The 22342-nt window shown below is 37.9% G+C and overlaps 1 protein-coding gene across 1 annotated transcript in view; it reads left to right on the top strand.

Annotated features, from left to right (window-relative positions):
• The window catches only part of LOC129238564 (limbic system-associated membrane protein-like), a 124632-nt gene extending 106218 nt beyond the window's left edge, over window positions 1-18414 (top strand). Inside the window, exons 9-10 of the mRNA XM_054873629.1 lie at window positions 15677-15850; window positions 18038-18414. Coding sequence (XP_054729604.1) covers window positions 15677-15850; window positions 18038-18274 — 411 coding nt within the window. The 3' untranslated portion in view covers window positions 18275-18414. The remainder of the gene's footprint in view (window positions 1-15676; window positions 15851-18037) is intronic.
• The last annotated feature ends 3928 nt before the right edge of the window (window positions 18415-22342 follow it).

Raw genomic sequence — 22342 nt, 5'->3', positions numbered from 1 at the left:
ACTTTGCTTTAAAACAATTGGCAATCTTTTCAATACCCTGATGCAGCCCTTCAAGGTGAATTTGTAAAATTTTTGTTTTAAGGTCAGCGTATTCAAATATATTTTCTAACAATTTCGTTGCTCTAACTAGTGAATTTCGTTTATTTTGAAAGACCGATTTATACACATTTTGAAAAATTACAAAGTCATAATCGTTTGGTATATATATAGCAACTTTAAATTAAGCAGATACTTACTAATTATTTCTTTTATCAATACAGTGCTAAGTTCAGTATAAGTTACTGTAGTTAAATTATTTTTAAACACATTTTCTGTTTTGAATGAATTCTTGTCACCTCGTATTAACTTTAATTGGCGCTTGAATATATTTAAGGGTCTTTCTGTAATTTCTATGAAGTTTTGAGAGTCTTCAGAAGCCGAGTGAATAGTTCCTACAACTGAATCATCTTCGCCATAGTTACATTCCTGAATTTTAATTCTTGATAACGCATCAGCAACGTAGTTTTCTTTCCCAGCAATATATTTCACTTCAAAATCAAACTCGTTCAATTTAATTTTCCACCTTTGCAACTTTGAATTCGGCTCTTTTAAATGGTGTAGCCATTGCAAAGGTCGATGATCAGTGTGAATAACGAACTTCCTACCATATAGGTATGGCCGAAAATACTTTGTTGCCCACACCAAAGCTAGCAATTCCTTTTCGATTGCTGAGTAGTTAAGTTCATGCTCATTTAACGTACGGCTCGCATAGCACACTGGTCGCCCATCTTGGCTTAGGACTGCCCCTAGAGCTTTATTCGACGCATCTGTTGTAAGAGTGAACATTTTTCTGTAATCAGGATAAGCTAATATCGGATCCTTAGTAATCAGCAGTTTAATTGTATCTATTGCTCTTAAATACTTTTCATTAGTTGAGTCGATGTTGTTACCCTTTTTTAAGCAGTGCGTAAGGGGTTTAGTTATGTTAGAAAAGTCTTTGATAAATTTGCGGTAGAACCCTGCTAAACCAAGAAATTGTTTTATTTCTTTTTCTGTTTTAGGAACGGGGTATTTAAGAATTGCTGCCACTTTATTGGGATTTGGTTTTATCCCGTCTCTGGTAATAATGTGGCCAAGAAATTCTGTCTCGTTCTTTAAAAACTCACACTTGTTTAATTGGATTTTTAAATTAGCTTTGCTTAATCTATCAAAAACTTTATTAAGCGAATCGATATGCTCCTGTAAAGATGTACTAAAAACAATTATGTCATCTAAGTAAACTCTGCAATTGACATCGATTAAACCATCCAGCACCGTATTCATCAGCCTCTGGAAGGTCGCCGGAGCATTTTTCAACCCAAAAGGCATTCTGAGAAATTCGTAATGGCCATTTTGTGTTGAAAAGGCTGTCTTTCTACGATCTTGGGGATCCATTTCTATTTGATGGAACCCCTTTGCTAAATCTAACGTGGTAAAATACATACATCTGCCCAATTTGTCGAGAATTTCATCCATATTTGGTATGGGGAATTTATCGCTGATGGTAATATCGTTCAACTTACGATAATCGACAACGATACGCCAGTCTTGATTGCCCGATGCATTGACCTTTTTTGGCACAACCCAAATTGGTGCAGAGTATGGCGAACTACTATTACAGATAATTTTCTGGTCTAACATTTCTCTAATTTGCTTGTTCACCTCCTCCTTGTGAACTTCTGGGTATCTATAGGACTTTGCATAAATAGGATTATCATTGATTGTTCTAATTTGATGCTTAACTGAGCTTGTAAATGTTAATTTTTCGCCTTCCTTATAAAATAAGCTACTGTATTTATCTAAAAGATCATTTAAGTGGTCTAACCTAAACATATTTTCTTTTGAATCTTGCCTTATGCCTAATTCATCCAACAGATTGATACACTCGCTACGAAAGATTTCATCAACGAACTTGTATTTTACTCCATTCAAAGTAATAGCTTTGCTTGGTATGTCTATATTTGCGCATAATTGGTTGAGTGCATTCCATCCTAACAATCCATCGAAACTATTAGAAAAATCATATACGTAAAATATTATTTTATTTCTTTTATCGTCAACTAACTCCTGCGTGTAATTTATATTTATTGATCCGGTAACGGTTTTTAAAGTTATAGGGTCGGAAGAAATTATTTCACTATTTCTAATATTTGGCTTGATTAAGCTGACTGAAGAGCCAGTATCAATCAAAAACGCGCACAGTTTGTTTTGAATATTCAACTGAATTCTTGGTAATTTCCCGAGGCCTGCAAATGAAAATTTTGCTCATCTTGTTCCATAGGTACTGGAGCACCGAATCGTCTAATGCGAGACTGATTAGAATTAGCTCGATTTGTGCGAGTACCAGCTTGAACGCTACGCTGATTAAAACGAAACTGATTTGAATCAGGTACTGGCATATAAGGAACGCGGTGTTGGGCACTTTGCTGGCTGTAGTGCGGCATATTTTGCACTCTACTACTGGGAAAACGAGGCTGGTACGGATAAAAACTAGTATCTACTGCAGAAGAAAGTGGATAGGGATTGAAAATAGGAAAATTTGGTACATCATTTTGGAAACTATTGTCTTTATGCATATTTTGCTCAGCAGTATTTTGCTTACTAAGATTTACGATTTGCTTATTTTCATTGTATTCACCATTTTCTTTCAAAATTCGAATAGCATCTCTTAAGTCAGCTGGTGAATTAATATTAATCAAAGCAGTAAGATGATTCGGTAACTCTCTTTTCAATGTTTTTAAACTTATTTGTTGTAATTCCGTTTTCAAAAAATTTTCCTGAGAAATACCTAAATTACCTAATTTAATACGATCTCTTATTTTACATACTTCTTGATTAATATCATCACATAATTGTTTTACACTCTTGCTAAGCTTAATATTATCAATTGACAATATAAGAGTAGTTATGGGTGTATGCTCAATAAATTCACTAATTAATAACTCGCGTAGTGTAAGCCAATCAGATGGTTGTTCTCTCCTTATTACATCCAAAGCTGCTCCACGTAGTGTGCTTACTATACACTGGAAGTAGAAGGGCTTCTCTTCATTTGTAAGAGAAGTGAATGGCGGAATGATGTTGTCAATACTGCCAATGAAGAGCGATAGGTAATTTCTGTCTCCATCGAAAGGGGAGACTAACTTAATGCTTTGCACGACGCGGTCTCTTCTTTCTCTGATTTCTTCCATGGTTATTCTTTTGCAGGTACTTATATGCAGTGAGCCGATTTGTGTGCAAATTTCGTGAAGCTGTTGGTCTTGCATACGATATGTTTATTGTTGTTTTTATTCTTCTTTCTCCATTCTTCGACCGCTATTTGACTTTGCTTACAATTTATTTGTTGTTGTTTTTTTTTTTTAATTCCACAACCGCTTTAGTATGAACAGTTATTTTCATCAAAATGTTTCTTCTTCAATTTAAACTTTAATTTTATAAATGTCTTATTACTTACATATGTAGCTTCAAGTTTTTTTTCTGTTTTTAAATGCTTATTAACGCAAATAGTTCAAACGCTGCTCACTTGAGCTTGTGTATTAGCTTGTTAATATTAATTTAATTATTAAAATTATTAAAAGGAAGTTTTTGCGAAGGTTCGTTTAAAGAGTCATGTTCTTTGACTCCGCGACTGCGCCACTAACATAAACCACAATTTGAAGGTTTAATTATTATAACTTTATTCACTAATTAATACTACAATTGAAAAGTTCATAATTTTATTCACTATGGTGTTCTAACACGTTCGAAACAAGAAACAAGAGTGAGTGAGGAAGAACTTAATAGCTAAGAACTTACTCTAAAGTAGTAATTGAAATTATATTATATACAGTTAGAGAGAATAATAGGGAATTGTTGTAGAGACATAATGTCACTTGCATGTTTATATACATATATTAGTATACAACATATCTTATAAGGTATGTGGTAAATATTACCATACATTTTTTCCTTCAAATATAATAAAAAAATTAATAATAATAACCTTAAGACAACAGGTATTATTAACAAACTTGGTTTTATTTTAAATTCTTCAAGTAAATCAAATTAAAAATTAATAATAATCCATAAGAAGGCATATACAAATACAAATATGTCAATGTATATATGTACATATGCGCATATACATACATATATACGCTCACTTAAGTAGGAGAGAGCAAGATGTCGAACGTTGCCCTTCGTTTGCTTTGTTCGTTCCGCGCTTTCGCTTGCAGTTCATTCAAGGTAACGACAATGAGCAAGGTAACGACAAATGAGCAAGGTAACGACACATTTTTTCGTGCGTGCAGCCGGCTAAATCGAATTATAAGACGTTATCACGTCAAAAGATGGTTAGATTAGACTAGATTAGATTTGTGGGGGGTTGGACAAGTCCAAGCACTCAGTCAATAGACCATTGTACTACACCCGGATAGATATCAGTAGAAGGATAGGAAAGATAAAAGCTGGATGGTAAAAACGGATAAATTAGTTTGAGGTCACTCTTTCACAAATCTCTTGGATTCATTGATGAATTTTAAGAGATCCGGTAGAGGAAGAGTATGAACTTTGTCCATACTCAGTGTATTGCAACCCAATATCCTAAGTCTGATTCTGGAAAATGCTCTGCAGTGTCGTCATCTTCAATCAGGATAGGCATATCGGTCTGTCCATGACCCCCATAGTAGCCATATGCTAACCATAGACGTTGTGCCCTGTGATTACACCCACCAGTACTCTCAGGTCCCTCCTGCTGATTTTTAGGAGAAAGGTCGCTATTTTCCTATTTCGTTCTTTCACAAAGCACTTCGCTACTCTGCACGAGTTCAACCCAGATCAACGTCCTCTGTGAGTAGACCTCATGAAGTCGTCAATCCATAGTTGAATCTATGCGGAATTGACACCTAGAAAGAGTTCAGGGCCTAGAGGCATACTTGCAGAGCCTTCATTTGCCAATTTATCAGCTAACTCGCTCCCTGTAATACCACAATGTCCAAGCACCCAAATAAGACTAACTTTGTTGTGTTTTGCAACAACGTTCAGTTTTGTCTAACTTCGAAGAGCAGCGTGGATTAGCAAGGGCTTTCAGTGCAACTTGACTGTCACTACAAATGCCAATACTGTTGCCCCGCCACTTTTTCTCAATTAGCCAGTACGTCACATTCAAGATGGGCATAAACTTCCGTAAGGAATACCGTGGCCATCTGTCCTGTGGCATAGCCACAATGAATCATTGAAAGTATTACCCATCGCTGGCTACTACTTTTTCCCATCTTTCTACTAGATCTCGTATACCGTCATGGTAAAACCTTTCATCTTTTGAAGCTATCCGCGGATCAAGCTTTTTTTTGATATGAGTGGAACTGCTGGTCAGCTAGACCATGTGCCATTGATCGGAGCAGGTGATAATAGGACGGCGCAATATCTGGAGAATATGGCGGGTGGGGTAGGATTTTTCATTTCATTGTTTCCAGGTAGGTTTTAACGGGTTTGGCAACGTGAGGCCGAGCGTTCTCATGCTGTAGAATCACTTTTTCATGCCACTCTGCGTCTAGTGGCCGCTTCTCGCGCAGTGCTCGGCTCAATCGCTTCAACTGAAGTCGATGGCGATCCCCAGTGCTGGTTTCGCTTGGTTTTAACAGTACATAATAAATAACACTAACTTGGTCCCACCAAACACATATCATAACCTTCACAGCGTGAATATTCGACCGAGGCGACGACGTAGAAGCATGACCGGGCACTCCTCATGACTTTCTTTTCTTTGGATTGCTGTAATGAATCCATTTTTATCACCCGTCACAATGCGATGAAGAAAGCCCTTCCTTTTCGCTTTTCTGCCGCTGGAGCAGTTGTTCATAGGCGTCAACATCCCTTGATTTTAACTCATAAGGAACCCAAGTCCCCTGCTTGTGAACCATTCCCAAAGCTTGCAATCGCTTGGAAACGGACTGACGGATAATTCCTATGCCTCCAATTCAGCGTCTTCAACATTAAAATCACCGTCTAATGATAATCGGAAGGCGCCAAGTCTGGTGAGTAAACCGAATCCACCAATTCCCGGGCCGCTCTTGTTCGATGTGGCGGTGCATTGTCATCAAGAAAAATTACTTAGAGACGCCAATCTCATATTCTGGGCGTTTTCGGTATATAAAATAAAAAAAATAAATAATTGTCGCGTACACTTCTGTTAGGTGTTTGGCCGAGCTCCTCCTCCTATTTGTAGTGTGCGTCTTGATGTTGTTCCACAAATGGAGGGACCTACAGTTTCAAGCCGACTCCGAACGGCAGATATTTTTATGAGGAGCTTTTTCATGGCAGAAATACACTCGTAGTTTTGCCATTGCCTGATGAGGGGCGACCGCTATTAGAAAAATGTTTTTATTAATTTTGCTTTCACTGAGATTGGAACCAACGACCTCTCTGTGAATTCCGAATGATAATCACGCACCAACCCATTCGGCTACGGCGGCCGGTGTATAGCGCTGTTCAAATCGGCCAATTGTCGTTGGTAGCGTGCACCGTCAACTGTTTCACCTGGTTTTAATAGCTCGTACCGAATCATACCACGCTGATTCCAGAAAACACACAGCATTGCCTTGCGGCCGAAGCGATTTCGTATGGCCGTTGTTTTTGGCTTGTGGCCGGGCGGACCAGACGATCATTTACGCTTGGGATTGGAGAAATACACCCATTTTTCATTACCCGTAACGATTCGATGCAAAAAAGACTTCCTTTGATGAGCTGGAGAACCGTTTTTCTTCAATTGGTAACAGAAAATCAACGATGTCGGCAAATCGTAGTTTCGAGGCACGAAATTCGACATTTTTAAGAGCGACAAAAATGCATTGTTGTATGAAACGTAACACGCAATGAACTGAATATTGTTGACAGATGACAGACGAAAAAAACAAGACATTTGGGAAGGTTTAAAAATACTCCTAGCGACATCTATGGACTAATAGCTGAAAGTCTCATTTCATTGCTGGTATAAGGTATAGCTCGCTCTATCCTTTTCCTCTACGTTATAACATTTTTCTCGCGGAACGAATATAAGCAAAACGTTGCATGGCCTTGAAATTTTACTCTTAGTTCGCTCGTCCAGCGACTCCTAAGAAGTTTCACTTCAAAAAAAGGCTTCGATCAGGCACAAGATTATCTATTAATAAAACTCCTTTCTCTTGCCCGATTGAGTTTAAATGAATCTCCAAGGACTTGTGATGATCACCGCAAGGGACTTTTGGAGAAATGGGCTCCACACAAATAGCGATAACTTTTACAATTATTAATTTATTTTTTTGAAATTTTGGTGAAGTCAAGTCGAAATATGATGTATTAATGCTGAGTTTTTTCTTTTCTAAAATAGAGCAAGGGGCTAGTAAAAAAAAAATGATTGAAAATCATAATTTTTTCGGTCCTCTGACTACCCCTAACCCCTTAATGATACTTTGTCATCGGAATGTTTTTATTTCCAAAAACCTGCACTTTGTTGTACAGTGTTGAGTTTCTGTTCATTAGTGCGGCTTACCGCAGCTCAAACGTGGGCAAAGTAACCCTTAATAAAATAATTAAGCCACGATTACAATTTCACAAATTAACATATTTTCAGAAGAGGTCATTAATATCCGTTTGCTTGATTAAATGTTTTACATTCCATTCTGGGGGAAAATAATAGTCTTAAGTATCATTAATTATCTGTGCTAAAAAGTTACCACTCACTCGCCATTAAAGACGTGTTTTCACAAACCTCATTATGGCAAATATTGCACTCAAATGGAAAAAAATGAGACAAAATCATTAGCGAATTCTCATTAAATTCTGAAAGAAATTGAACTCGATTTACATGAACTAATGAAGCCGAATTATTCAAGTAGCTGTTGTGGTACTTGGAAATCAACAGAAGCAAACTGTTTGTCGATAATTATCAATTTATGTAAAATGTAATTTAGTAAATCGCTGGTGCTTTGCAATAGCAACTCAATGAGCAGAAGCGATATTTGCAAATGGGAACTTGAGAGATGGGGAACTCATAGTTCGGTGTGCAACATTAAAAGATGGCTACGAGTCTTACAGAAGCAGCGCAAGCAACGCAGGTTGACTAGATGTGGGTTTCATTCATTTTTATTTTCTTATCAATCAGTTGCACAACCGTAAGCACTACCACACATCGCATTTATCTGTGTTTAATAGCTCTGAAGTAGATATTAACACACGCACATATGTATGTGTGTATGTATGTATGTATAGGCACATCTGCTTGCCTCAAACGACACTTAAGTGTGCGGCCACAGTTTGTGAAAAGAAAATCTCATTAAATTTTGTTTCTTTGCATTTTTTTCTTATTATTAATTTTCTTTTCGGCGCAGCAAAAAGCGTCGCGCGCTACCACCAAACATCCTGCATAATTTTTTATTTTTATTTTTTTTTTCTTCCTTATTTTATGCATGTTTTTACAATTGTAAGCATTATATTTTAATGATATAACAGCATGCAGGTGTTTCTACTCACACATACACAGGTACGTACACACATATCTGCATAGGTATGCGCTTTACGGGTATAATTTTCGCCTACTGCGTAAAACCTCATTTGCCATTGCAATGTTGACATATTGCGCATATGTAAAGGGTGGCTAAGTTTCAAGGGCCGGTGTTGATTTTGAATAAAATACAATTTATTTAAGAAATTACAGTCATTTCTCTTTATTATGATAATACTGGTATAACTCAATTACGTACAAAACAAAATATTGGTCAAATGGCCGCCATGGTCTCGACGGCACACCTCCAAAGACCACCAAATGCAAATAGTTCCTTATCTCAAGGGTGGCTAAGTTTCAAGGGCCGGTGTTGATTTTAAATAAAATACAATTTTTTTTAAGAATTTATTGTCATTTTTCTTTATTATTATAATATTGGCATAGCTCAATTCCATATGGAATAAACTATCGGCCAAATGGCCACCACGGTCTTGCCGGCACACCTCCATCCGATGGTCCAAATTTTCGATGTCTCTGAGGCATAATTGAGGTTCTCTGCCGTTAATGTGCTGAATTATCTCATCCTTTAGCTCTTGAATTGTTGCTGGCTTATCGACGTACACCTTTTCTTTCAAATAACCCCAAAGAAAGAAGTCCAACGGTGTCAAATCACATGATCTTGGCGGCCAATTGACATCGCCGCGACGTGAGATTATTCGGCCATCAAATTTTTCGCGCAGAAGAGCCATTATTTCGTTAGCTGTGTGACAAGTGGCACCATCCTGTTGAAACCACATATCGTCCACATCCATATCTTCCAATTGAGGCTATAAAAAGTTCGTTATCATCTCACGATAGCGAACACTATTCACCGTAACTGCCTGACCGGCCGCATTTTGGAAAAAATACGGCCCAATGATGCCGCCGGCCCATAATCCGCACCAAACAGTCACTGTTTGTGAGTGCTTTGGTTTCTCGGCAATCACTCTTAGATTATCATTCGCCCAAATGCGGCAATTCCGCTTACTGACGAATTCACTGATGTGAAAATGTGCCTCATCACTGAAGATGATTTTCTTCGATATGCATTTTGATTTGAACGCCCGTTTTCATAATAAGCCTGAATAACTTCAGCGCGTTGCTCGATTATCTATATTTCCACGGTTCAAATTGAATTAGTCTGAAATTAAAAAATATCAAATAAAATGCAGAAAAAACTTGACGTTTAGGTGTGGTTTACATTCAATATCGGCCCTTGAAATTTAACCACCCTTTAGTTATGTGTGTATGCATGGGTTGTGTATATGTGTATGTATGTATGTATGTATGTGTGTATGTACGTATGTATGTATGTATGCATCTATGTATGTATGTATGCGTGTAAGTATGTATACATGTATGTATGTATGCATACCTGCAAGTTTGTATGTATGTGGCACGTACTTCGTTCAAATGAGAATCTCATTTCATGTACGCGCCCGTGTGTCTGTGTGCGAGTGTGTTTGTTTGCATTTAAGTTTATAGGCGCTTTTTTAATACAATTTTAATCACATACTTCATTAATGCTCGAGCGCAATATTCAGCGCAATGTGCGTGATTGTGTGCGTTTCCATCGGTGGCAGACGCCTGCGGCATTTATGCGTCAGCGAATGAAATCAAAGAAATTTTTAAAAATATTTCTCCATCACTCCACTGATTGTTAGTATTTTTTAATAACGCATTAAATTGTTAAGGTCACAAGCGATAAAAATAAATCAACCGATGTTCACTTCAAAATTAAGTCTTAAATTGTTGTGTATTTGTATAGAGACACACATTTCACTGGGTTGGCAGGCATACAAAAAAAAAAAAAAATTGTGAAAGTCCAGCACTGCATTTAAAGATTATGTTGAGATATTTCGGCACCCCCAAAAAAAAAAACAATTTTTTGTATCTTTCTGAAAACCGTCGTAATGGCTTTTTTTATTATATCTAATTTGGTCATTTAACATTCAATTTTCAAAATCATTACGTCATTATTCCAGCCTTGAGGAGTTCCATCATCACAAACCCTTAGAGTTCCTGTGTGGAACATAGGGCCACAGGGAAGTTGCATACTTCGTTTTTATGTCTTGTTGAGCTTTGAAGACGCTTTCACACAGTTTGGTCAGTTAACCAATGAGAAGAATCCACATTTACATACTTTTAAATCAGGCGGCATTGAAAGCCCTTCTGTCAGCTGAATGGAAAGAATGTAAGTGACTGCCAGAACCTTCTTTACACGTTCGGGAGCTTCAACGCAGTATTATTGGGCTGGGTTCCTGGACATGAGGGATATGAGGGAAATGAAATGTCTAATCATCTAGCACAAAAAGGGCCAAATACCACGGTCTCCAATTGGTCCTAAGTCTTTTTGTGGACATACAATAGGCCGCATTAACGATGTTCTCATAAAGTGGGTGTAGAAGAAATTGGTTGAACACTGGCGAAATTTTATCGGTCAAGCGACAAGAGAAAGAATTTCTAACAGCAGGCAGAAAAATTCGTGTTAAGCTACTTTTGCTCAGCAGAGTATACTTGAGACTTTTAACTACTCACTTTACAGATCACTGTAGTCTGAGATATTACTTACCTTAGTCTTCAAAATAATAGCCATCGCTAGCGACACAGTTTTCCCCATCTCTCAGGCAATTTGTGGATGCCACGCCAAAAAATTGGCCGTCTTTGGCCGCAAGCCAATCATCGCGCCATTTTTTGGCTTCTTCGTGAGAATTGAAGCCCTGGCTGCTCGGAAAGTGCGTGGCCCATCGATGCAAACAAATGATAATCGGAAGGCGCCAAGTCTGGTGAGCAAGCCGCATGCACCAGCGGTTTCCAATCGTACGTCCCCACCAATTCTCGGGTCGCTCTTGTTCGATGTGGCGATGCATAGTCACATTGTCAGTTCATGCGGCACCCATCTTCCGACCTTTAAAATCAGGTACATATCTTTTAAATGTTTGGAAATGGTTTTCGGGTTACTCCCAACTGCTCTGCCATCATTTCTTGCGTTTGACCATCATCTTCATCCAACAATGCTTGCCATTCGGCGTCCTCAAACTTTTTCGGTGGCCGGTCACGGCACTCGTTCTCCACGCTAAAATCACCACTTCCGAATTTTTCAAACCACCTTAAGCACTGTGCTCTACTTAGAGCATGTCCACCATAAGCTTCTATAAGCATTTGATGAGTTTAAGAAGCGTTTTTCTTCAATTGATAACAGAAAATCAACCATGTCCGCAAATCGTAGTTTGAAGGCACGAAATTCGACACGGTTAAGAGCGACAAAAATGCATTGTTCTATGAAACGTAACAAACAATGAACTGAATATTGTTGACAGATGACAGGCGAAAAAAACAAGACATTTGGGAAGGTTTAAAAATACTCCTAGCTATATCTATGGACTAAAAGGTGAAAGTCTCATTTCATAGGTATATACCTGGTAAATCGAAGTGGTCTCTCTAAAACCATCATCTGTCGGTTCTGGACACTACAAGTTCAGTGAATGAAAAAGGCTACCTTGGTGTTATCGCTGTGCATTCACATAAATTGGAACAACAAAACACAGAATGGGCTTAAAATTTTTAAAAGCATTAAAATGTACTTAGGTCTGTGCACAATGGCCAAATAATAATAAAATTAAAAGTTCGTTTTTAAATTATTTAGTTGAATTCTTAAATTAAAAAAAAAAATATTGAACCGTCACAAGCTGATTCCGAAAAAATCAAATAATCACTCAAATCATCAGACAAATGATAATCAAAAATTACTTAATCACTGTAACATTCATCATCAGCAATAGCAATGCAGTCTTGTGCCGAGCAATGCTTACACAACTACGGCTATCCACTCCAATCGAGTTCCTGCTACGCCTTTTCAGTTTGCGGTTCCCTTGCCTTCCGCAAGTCGGCTGTGACCTCATCAATCTAGCGTTTGCTTGATCTTCCTCGGCCTCTTCGTCCAACCAATTGCCTATCGAATGCTATACTGGCAGCTCTTCATTTGGGCATTTTGTAAATGTGCCACAGCTATCTGATTCGTTGACTTTTTATGAAGCGTATGGCGTTTCCATTTTGCATCAATGCATCGAGTTCGTGATTATTTCTTATCCGTTATATTGCATCATCTGGGGAGAAGAGGCCATATATTATATATTTCGCAGTATCTTTCTTTCAAACCTTAGTATTTGGACGATGTCTGTTGCTTTAAGGGGTTATATAGGTTTGTAAGACTGAAAATCACGTTTTTTTGAAAATTTTTTACAAAGAACGATTTTATTAAACAAATACATTTTTCATTATTCAAGTAATGTCTACTTTAAAGTTAATTATAGCTTGTAAAGTTAGTGAAAATATTGAAGTGCACGGCTCCTGCAGATGATCTCCAAAGCGTCCTTTAAAAAAAAAGCGTTCGGCGGTGGACCAAATATTTCCGGTTTGGATTATCTGAAATCAAAAAACCTATTAGATCCTTTTGGTGCATAGATAAAGCTAATAACTGATCGAAGAAATAGTCAAAATTTTAATTTTTGATAAAATGGCGGCTATAGGAAAAAAAATTCGAATTTTCTACAAAAATTTTCGCGAAAAAATGCCTAAACAATAGAAAAAAGCATCCAAATTCTTATTTCTTCCATTTATACCTAGAAAATATATCTGAGAAGGTTGTGTTAAAATTTCAAGATGATCGGTTCAGCCGTTTTTGAGAAATCGTGTCGTTTAAAGTTTGAAAAGCACCTTACGTAGGGTAAAAATTCTCTAAGACGCCTTCTCGATATTAAATTTTCTATGTACATTCTTAAATACATGTACATTAAGAAAATAAAAAAAAATAAAATCGATTTTTTTTTAATTCTAACAGTATATAACACCTTAAGTACCCATACCTAAGTGCCGTATGTTAGTATATCGCTTTATACATTGCCATATTTTGAGCTTTTGATAACCATCAACACTTAAATAATTGTATGGGCTTAAAAATTATTTATTTGCGGTGCTCACTCTGACATTTATTGCAACGGAAGTGTCAGTGTATTTAAATTTGTCAACCCTCTGAATGCATTCACCACCGATTTCAATGTGGGCTTCATCATTCCGTTTCTTTGCGAATTGCATATATTTCGTTTTTTCTCTATTTACACATAGACCCACTTCTAAGGCTGAATTTTTCAATCGCATATATATTTTCTTAGGCTCTTCTTCATTTTGCGCTCTGCGAAATTACCAAATTAAATATTAGCGCTAGTCAATTTTGCTATAGTTTCTAAATTTGACAAATGGTAATTTTACTTCACTCATCATCTTCACTTGAATTAGGCCCATAATGAGCAGTCCATGGATAGGTTCAAGTCAAATCATATTCATCAGCATAAAAGTTGCACCACCTTTTATCCATCCAATTTTATTTCTGAATAATTTATTGTGTTAAAAGAAAAAAATGATTTTGGGTGATGGAAATCTTTATTTTGACTTTTACGCAATCCACTGCTTGTCAAATGTCAAATATGATTTATGTATGACGCCGTTTTCAAAAATTAAAAATCTGAAGTCGCTGTGAACGTCTTTAAATGCCCTGTAATTAACTCTTTTATTACTCTCGTGCATTCCTCTTTCCTCGAAATATCTAACATTTCTCTCTTTCTCTTTGGATTTTGTGGAGCTCAGGAAACTTAATTATAATTTTAGATTTTGAAAGTTAGTACCGCTATGTTCATATAATGTTTTCTGAATTAAAATTGCATCTTCAAAACATTTTGAAGAAGAATAAGACTTTCACAACTCTTTTTTCCCCTATGGCGAGCAAGTGTTATTACACGCCAGCTAAAAAATTATGTTGGGTAATCTGGTCAAATCCTGCTTTGAAAGAAGAAGAAGAAGAAATGTTAATGGATACCGCCATTTGCCTTTTTTAGCCATTAGAAATTAATTCGTTGGTGAGTAGGTTTGACTGCAGCAGACACTAAAACTTCGGGTAAGAATACCTTATTTGATAATGTCAATCGCAACTGGGGTGATGCGCCTTTCCACCAGTTAAAGTAAGACAATATTACACAGAAAATTAAATTTTTTTTTAAGATCTTTCATTTGAATTAATACGAAGTTATTTGGAAATTCCATTAAAATAGTTATTTTAGTACAAATCCTTTTTTTGCTTTAAACGCAGCTGCGTTTACAGAGCACGTTGGAAAAACGGCGTTTGACTTTGTTGTTCAGATTTCTTGTAAAAAACTAACATCTGACCTATTTCTGTAATTTTGCCGTAAACTCATCTGCAGAGAGTCCCTTATTTATATTTAGAATGTGCCTTATATCACTTGCTAGTTCTCGCGGTAAATTTGTTGTGTCAATCAAGGTGTGCGACTCGACGCCAGTGGAACAGAATATCAAAATATCCATTCTTACCTCTTAATACCTTTGTTCTCGACTGAGCTAGACTTCCTCACGGTTCATTTATTTTTTTATTGTGAATAACAGCTTCCCCCTCTGCATGCATCACTCACTGGAGCAAATTGTTTTGCACGATTGACACGTTGGCACTTTTGGATTCGATGTTGTTTTTGAGTTCCAATACCGAACTTGTGACGCTTCAATTGATACATAGAATTCATTTCCAAAATTATTTTTACCTTTTAAAGGTGTAAGACGAAAATTATAACACAAATTAAATGGAGAGGAATGAATTTCATTTGAAATATTCCTTTAGTTTCCATGATTAAAATTTTTTTTTTTCTTATTTAAAAACGAAGTTGTTATTTCTATATTAGGAACACTTTAACCCATTTTAACCCAACGAAGAAATGACAACTTCATGCTAAAATAAAATTAAACACTTTTGTCATGGATATGCCATTATTTATGTGACCTCGTAGGCATCTTTGCAAATACCATTTGATTTGATTGTTTTCATGTCATAAAAAAATATACTTCATTTGGCTTCTAACTAAAAGTAATAAACGTAAATTGATCACTACACTCTTGCACTGTGAAATATGGCCATCAATTATAATACAAATATTTGCATCTACACATTCATGCGTAAATATTTCGATGATTTATATGGCCTGCCACGTATTTCGGTATATAAATAAATTGTTCACCTTATTTCAGAAATACTCGCAATAAATTAAATTAAGCCTTTCACACTACGCACTCTTAACGGTGTACGCATTTTTTCTATCTTTGCAGATGAATGACACATTCCAGCAGCCCGGCAGGTGGCACGACTTCATACTAACACCCGAGCATCGTCCCGCATCGGAGCCACTCACACACATTATGTCGTACACCATAAAGAATCTGCACCCTGGCGCTTACTATGAGGCGATAGTGCAGGCGAAAAATCGCTACGGCTGGAATGAGGTGAGTATTAGTTACACATACATACATAAGTATGTACATGCACACTTGTGTTCAAACTTTTCTTATGTATACTTAATTTTTTTTAAATTTTCAGTTTTTTAGATATATTAGCTCTAATTGTTTTTTTTATTCGTTTATTATATTTTTCATAGTTCTATGCGACCTTCTTATCGAAGAGCTATTTTGCGACTGTTTATGTCCTTTCTAGTACATTTCAACCCTCTAACAAGCTCGAAAATACCTTCCTTTTATACATTCCAAAAAAGGTGTCTAAACGACCCTTTTGTAGGAGCGCTAATGGGTTAAAATATTCTACAAAATTGTTCTTCATGACATTTCACTACAAATAACCAAACTTTATATTTCAGTCCGATATGAATTTTAACCCTTTTTTCCACTTATTCCAAAAACCACTCAGCCAACAAATTGCAAGATTTAATATGGAAAAAACAAAAAAAACGAACTGAGAATGCGAAAAGATTTAGAGGGTTTACTGTATGGGTTTAGATCTTTCATTCTGAGTTGAAATCATGCCGCCCCTAAACAATGGCCCTAAAATTGTTGCCCTGTGATGACGTTCTGCATGGGTGGGCAAGAAATTCTGTTAGTTGCGAGTAAATGCCTATATTACTAGTTTTGTGTTTTCAGTAAGCCCAGCTGAAATTTTCCGACAAATATTTTCGAAAAAAATTTGAATCCTCCAACATCCAATTTGGGGCCAGTTACCGTAGAAAGCTGATCTCGGCAAGAGAAAAATACTAGAATACGAGTAGTTAGACACAGTGAACTCCCATTGCTGCTGAAACTTTACCTGTATCTACATTTACAGTTAACAAATGACCTAATTAAAGCCGATGAACGCCCATTATCAAGGCGGTAATTAGCAAAAAAGTAGAGTTTTCTGTTCCGTCAATACAACGCCCTCGCTCTTTCACATCTTTAATGACGCGCCAGAAGGCCTGAGAGCTTGGATGGAAAGTTTCAATGCATTCACTGTATATTAAATACCTCTAGTCCAGCGATGATTCCATTTTAAAATATTTGAAAACGTTTCTCAATGGCACAAAACTGACCTCAAGGGAGACAAGTTTTCTTACAAAAGAGACGAGGAGTCAGATTTTCAGCGCAAAATATAAAAAAATGTCGAACGGATGTGGCTTATTTTATATAAGTCGATTAGTTCTTAAATAATTAATCTGGCCGTCGAAAAATGGTCCAAATTTTGGTTAAAAAAAAAAAAATGATTCGACCTGTTTATATTATATATACAATATATATAATTGGCGCGTACACCCTTTTTGGGTGTTTGGCCGAGCTCCCCTCCTATTTGTGGTGTGCGTCTTGATGCTGTTCCACAAATTGAGAGACCTACAGTTTCAAGCTGACTCCGACCGGCAGATATTTTTATGAGAAGCTTTTTCATGGCAGAAATACACTCGGAGGTTTGCCATTGCCTGCCGAGGGGCGACCGCTATTAGAAAAATGTTTTTATTAATTTTGCTTTCACCGAGATTCGAACCCACGTTCTATCTGTGAATTCCGAATGGTAATCACGCACCAACCCATTCGGCTACGGCGGCCACCTCGATCTGTTTACTTCACCAATATTTCGGTGTAAGTTTTGGCGGCATTACGCTTCATTTCAGTTAGGCATATCGAATTGAAATATGCCTAGACTGGAAGTATCAAAATATTGCTAGTTAAATAATTAGATTTGAAAGCGACCATAGAAATTGGAAAACAAATTATTCTTGCAAATTTCGCAGAACAGAAATCGCTTAGAATTCACTTGTACACGCAGTACTCTTTACCAAACCATTTGCCTTGAATTGCTTTATCACACAGCTGCTGTCGTGACATAAATTTTATTTGCGCACATCGTAAACTTCACCGAAACACTTTATCTCAATCTCTGACCCCCCACGTACGCACGCACGCACGCACGCATGCACGCAGCGGGTCCTTCACAGCGCAATGCTACAAATCTCAGTTACCATTTCACATACCACTTCCACTCCTTCTGTTTTTGTTTTTTTTTCGTTTTATTTCCCCGCCAGTGCTCCTTCTTCATGTCACCCGTATGCTCGCCCATCTATGCTCAATCTCTGTTCACTTGATTTCTTACAGCAGCAATTAATTATTGCATTCTTACTCACACTCTCCCGTTTGTCTACTTTGTGATTGCAGGTCAGCGATATCTTTCAATTTATCGTCGCCAGCAATACCATGGACATACCGCCGGAAGACGCCGAAGTGGTGGCCAGCTCCAAGTCGCGCAGCAACTCTGCCGCCACCGGCAGCACGCAATTGCCACCGCACACGCACAGTCGCACCGTTGCATGGTGTGCGCTCTTAACCATCGCTGCGAGTTGCTTTCTCCAGCATCGACAGCAGCAGCGACAAAGTGCCCTTAACGTGGGATAAACGAAGTAAGCGCGCGCTAGGAAGTGAGCGAGAATGCGTGGACGAGTTCGAGGCGGCAAATTGATTTTAACGTAAGAAATGTAATTCGATGCTTTTGTTGATTATTTATTTTCAATTCCAGTGATAAGCAAAGGATGTAGTAGAGAGATGAAGAAGAAAGATGAAGAAAAAAATTTTAAATTAAATGTAGGAAGTTAAGTGAAAGAAAAATTAAATTTATAATGGATTAAAAATACAAAAAAAAAAAAAATTAATGTACCAAAATTCGCCATAAGCAAAAGGCTATGGAAGGAATTAAGTTTAAAACCGCAATTACGTTTTACTTTACGAGCAAAAACGAAGAAGCAGAAAAATTACACGAGTAATCAAATAATTTGCTGCGCATTTATTTTTGTATTAGAATACTCGTATACATACAAGAAAGAGAGAGAGGCTTAGCCGGAGAAAGCAGAGCAAAGTGAACGGCTGCCGGAAAAGTGAGACGCAGTGAAGTCAAAAACAACAAATGTATGTATGTATTTTCAAAGCAAAGCAAAAAGCAAAGCGAAAGGCAAATATTTGATGAGAAATGCTTGTATAAAACTGAGCATTCAGAGTTTCAATGTATGTGTATGTAAATTTAGTGAAAATTTATGTCTACCTGTAGACGCGCGTGGGTTCAAAAGTGTCATTTAAACTCAGAAAAGAGTGTGCAAAAGTGAAAAGTTATTCAATACTGGCCAACGTAGTTTGGCTGAACGGGCGATTTGTGTTTTAAATTTCTGAAAATAGAAATAAAAAAATTGCTCAGACTCTAGTCCTGTGAGGGTTTTCCAGATTCGTAATCAAATCTGAATCATATACTCCAGTCTGAGATAACGAATATTACTCATTCTCACGATATCGGAAGCCAAAACTCGTAGCCGTGCTCTAGCAAAGGCAGGATACTGAGAGATAAAATGCGCAGTACTATGCGGCTGCTCTAAGCAAGACCGACACATCGGGTGCTCAATAATTCCAGCACTGATGATATGCTGACTCCATGGATTGTGTCCATCAACCAAGCACCTTTTCTACCAAATTTTAGAAGAAGGTTCGACAGTTTGCTGTTCGGGTTCATCACAAAAACACTTTCCGGTTCTCGACCATTGCTCTTTATGTAAATTGCATACACAATCACTGATCCGTAGTTCATGATTCTTGCTGAACTGATCCCGATTACTGGCTCTGATTCCAAAGAAATTTGACGAATATTTTCTTTAACGATGGGTCCAAGAATGAAATAGGTTCTGCAGCCGGATGGTACTTAAACAATAGTAGTAAGTATCTTTAAGCCATAAGATGGTTCAGAAATGGATTGGGGTGTTGGAGCTGGTATATATTCTTAAAGACCTTGAATTGAAAAATCTGTGCGTCTTCAAAAGGAGCTTAGGGACTGCTAAGCGCAGATTGGGGCTATATCTAATCTTTTAAGGGCCAATCTTTTAAGGGCTATATAGATTTTCTGGCGGATAGCCTAAACTGGTGGAACAAAGCAGAAGTAGCCTCACCACCTTGAGAATAAGCCTTACCCCCTTGCGAATAAGCCTTACCAGCTTTAAGGGCAGTAACCAACTTCTGGTCCATTGGAGTGCAGACAGCCAAAATGGGCATTCCTTACAATTTATTTTTACTGTCGTAGTTGTAATCAGTCACAGCAGAAGGAAACTATCTTTCACTTCCCCTGTGCAGGCCCTGCCCTATGGGAGGCGTGGATGTTAACCCTTGGCAAACTGCTTTTTAAAAACTTCAAAGAACTGGCCGGCACAAACAACCTTACAGGTTTCTTAATCGCTCTGACTGGACGTTTTTCTTTTTTTTGTCGGGACAACTAGCAAGTGCAGCACTCAGACATTAATTAAGTCCATTGTACTACACTTGGATTCCCTTTTAATTTTCTTTAAATCTACCCGATCTCGGAAGAAATCTGAGTAGATCTTGTGGTGCCAAGGAGCCAAGATGGCCGCTTCTTAACACATCAGTGCCAAAGACCTCAAACCTGATTCGAGCGAAGACGGAGGATCCGTTTAGTGATCATCAGGAGCTCGTCTTTGTCTGTCAACTACATATTTTGGTCGCCTACGCAAAGCCTTTCCGCAAATCGAGGACTCAAAGAACATCTTGTGGGAGGAACAGTGTTTCAACTACAATATATTACGTAATGTGGCCTTGCCTACCGAGAGGCGACGGCTACTAAAAAAATCTTTTTCCAGCATTTGGATCTTTATATTTTAGAAATGTAAATTTTTTTTAATTCTTGGTAGGCGATTTCCTATTTCCTTCCGGTAGAGAAACTCCCGGCACTGGTGAAGGTATGCAGTTAAGTTAGATGGCAAGAGTACCACAGGTACACATCAACTACGTGCTGTTTTGATACTATATTTAATGTGGACCACTACCTGCGAGAAAATTTAGAGAAGAGAAAATCATCTACAACCATCCACGCTTGCTGATGTAGTCGAATAGATAAAAGGGATCTAGGCTGGAGAATTTCCTCAGGCCATCCCCAAATGGCACGCTAAGGAATCTCAAGCGCCTAGGCGCCAGAGCCGGACATTTGCAGAGAAAGGGCTCAACAGTCTCTTTATCTGCAGGATCCCCACAGCTTCTGCAATAGGGGTTAAATAGTAACCATAATTTTTCCACGTATGTTCCGATCGTCCAGTGACCGGCAAACACAGCTTCGAGTTTGGAAATTCAATGACGAAGAATCCCTTTAACGACGGCTAAAGGGACACCGATGTCTGAGAAGGGGACAACTGAAACCGTTTCTGTCGACCCTTTCCTGGCAAGCTCATCGGCAATTTCATTTCCCTCTATATTCCTGTGCCCAGGAACCCAGATAAAGGAAATGTTTCCTGCACATTCGAGACGTTTGAGTTCCTCCTTATAGGAGTTAACTAGAAGAGAGCTGCAATATCGCGATGACAGGGCCTTGATCGCAGCTTGACTATCGGAAAAAATATTAATCTCTCCCTTCCAACAGAGATCTTGAAGCATTTTGCATGCTTGCAGGATTGCGAAAATCTCTGCCTAAAAAACGCTGTTTGTTTCCGGCAGCTTAAAGGAGTCCGAAATGCTGGCTGATTTAGAGAAAACCCCCGCTCCCACTCCAGATTCCATCTTGGATTCGTCAGTGAAAACAGAGGTACCTATGTCCGTGCCGACTCTCCAATCTTTCCAGTCTTGCCAGTCTTGTCAAAACCCAGTTTGCGGATGGAGAGATCTGCTTCAAGATGCTACTATGTCCTACAGGAAGTTGCCTCCAGAGGTCAATCTCCTTCAACCTAATAGCGGTCTGAGCAGCAATGGATTGAACTTGAAGATCAACGAGAATTAAGTTTAAATGACTCAAAGAGCGGCATGTTCTACACGCCCCAGTGATACCAATACATGCAGGTCGCTGCATTCTCTCTAATTGAGTGGTGGTATAGTCCTTTCGAAAAGCTACTGACAAACTAGGCAACCATATTTCAAACTTGACAGAGCCACTAAGTTGAACATCCAGAGTACGTTACATGGCTTGAGACCCCATTTTTCGCCGAGGCTATACTGGCCTTCTTAACTCGATTTTCGCTGCGCAGCTTCCAGTGGAGCTTGGGGTCAAGTATCACTCCAAGATACCTTACTTCCGATGAGAGCGGGAGAACATAGTTCTTTAATTTGGGAAGTCGAAAGGGTGGAGGTTTATATTTTCTGATGAATAGCATCAACTCCGTTTTGTCCAGCACTGGTGTAATGTATATAATTTTTGTTTCCGAAAAAAAAATTTAGTGTTTTTCCTCGATTAACTTTCACACTGCAGTTTTGTATAAAGCCAGACAGCCTTTGCGTGGCAAAGTAAATGACAATTTGAGCCCACCAAATGAAGTGGCGAAAATTACTTATGGCAACGCGATTCTTCATACGCGCGGCTACACAAATTAACTTGTAAATAATGAATGTTAATTTCTAGTAAATAATTAGATAGTAGAAGCTTGTAAATAAATTCAAGTCTAAAAATTAATTCACAAATGCAAGACAACTGAGAATTATGAAAAAATAGAAATG

Source organism: Anastrepha obliqua, chromosome 1 (genome assembly GCF_027943255.1).
Source record: "Anastrepha obliqua isolate idAnaObli1 chromosome 1, idAnaObli1_1.0, whole genome shotgun sequence".
Lineage (NCBI taxonomy): Eukaryota > Metazoa > Arthropoda > Insecta > Diptera > Tephritidae > Anastrepha > Anastrepha obliqua.
This window is presented reverse-complemented; position numbering and strand designations above follow the sequence as displayed.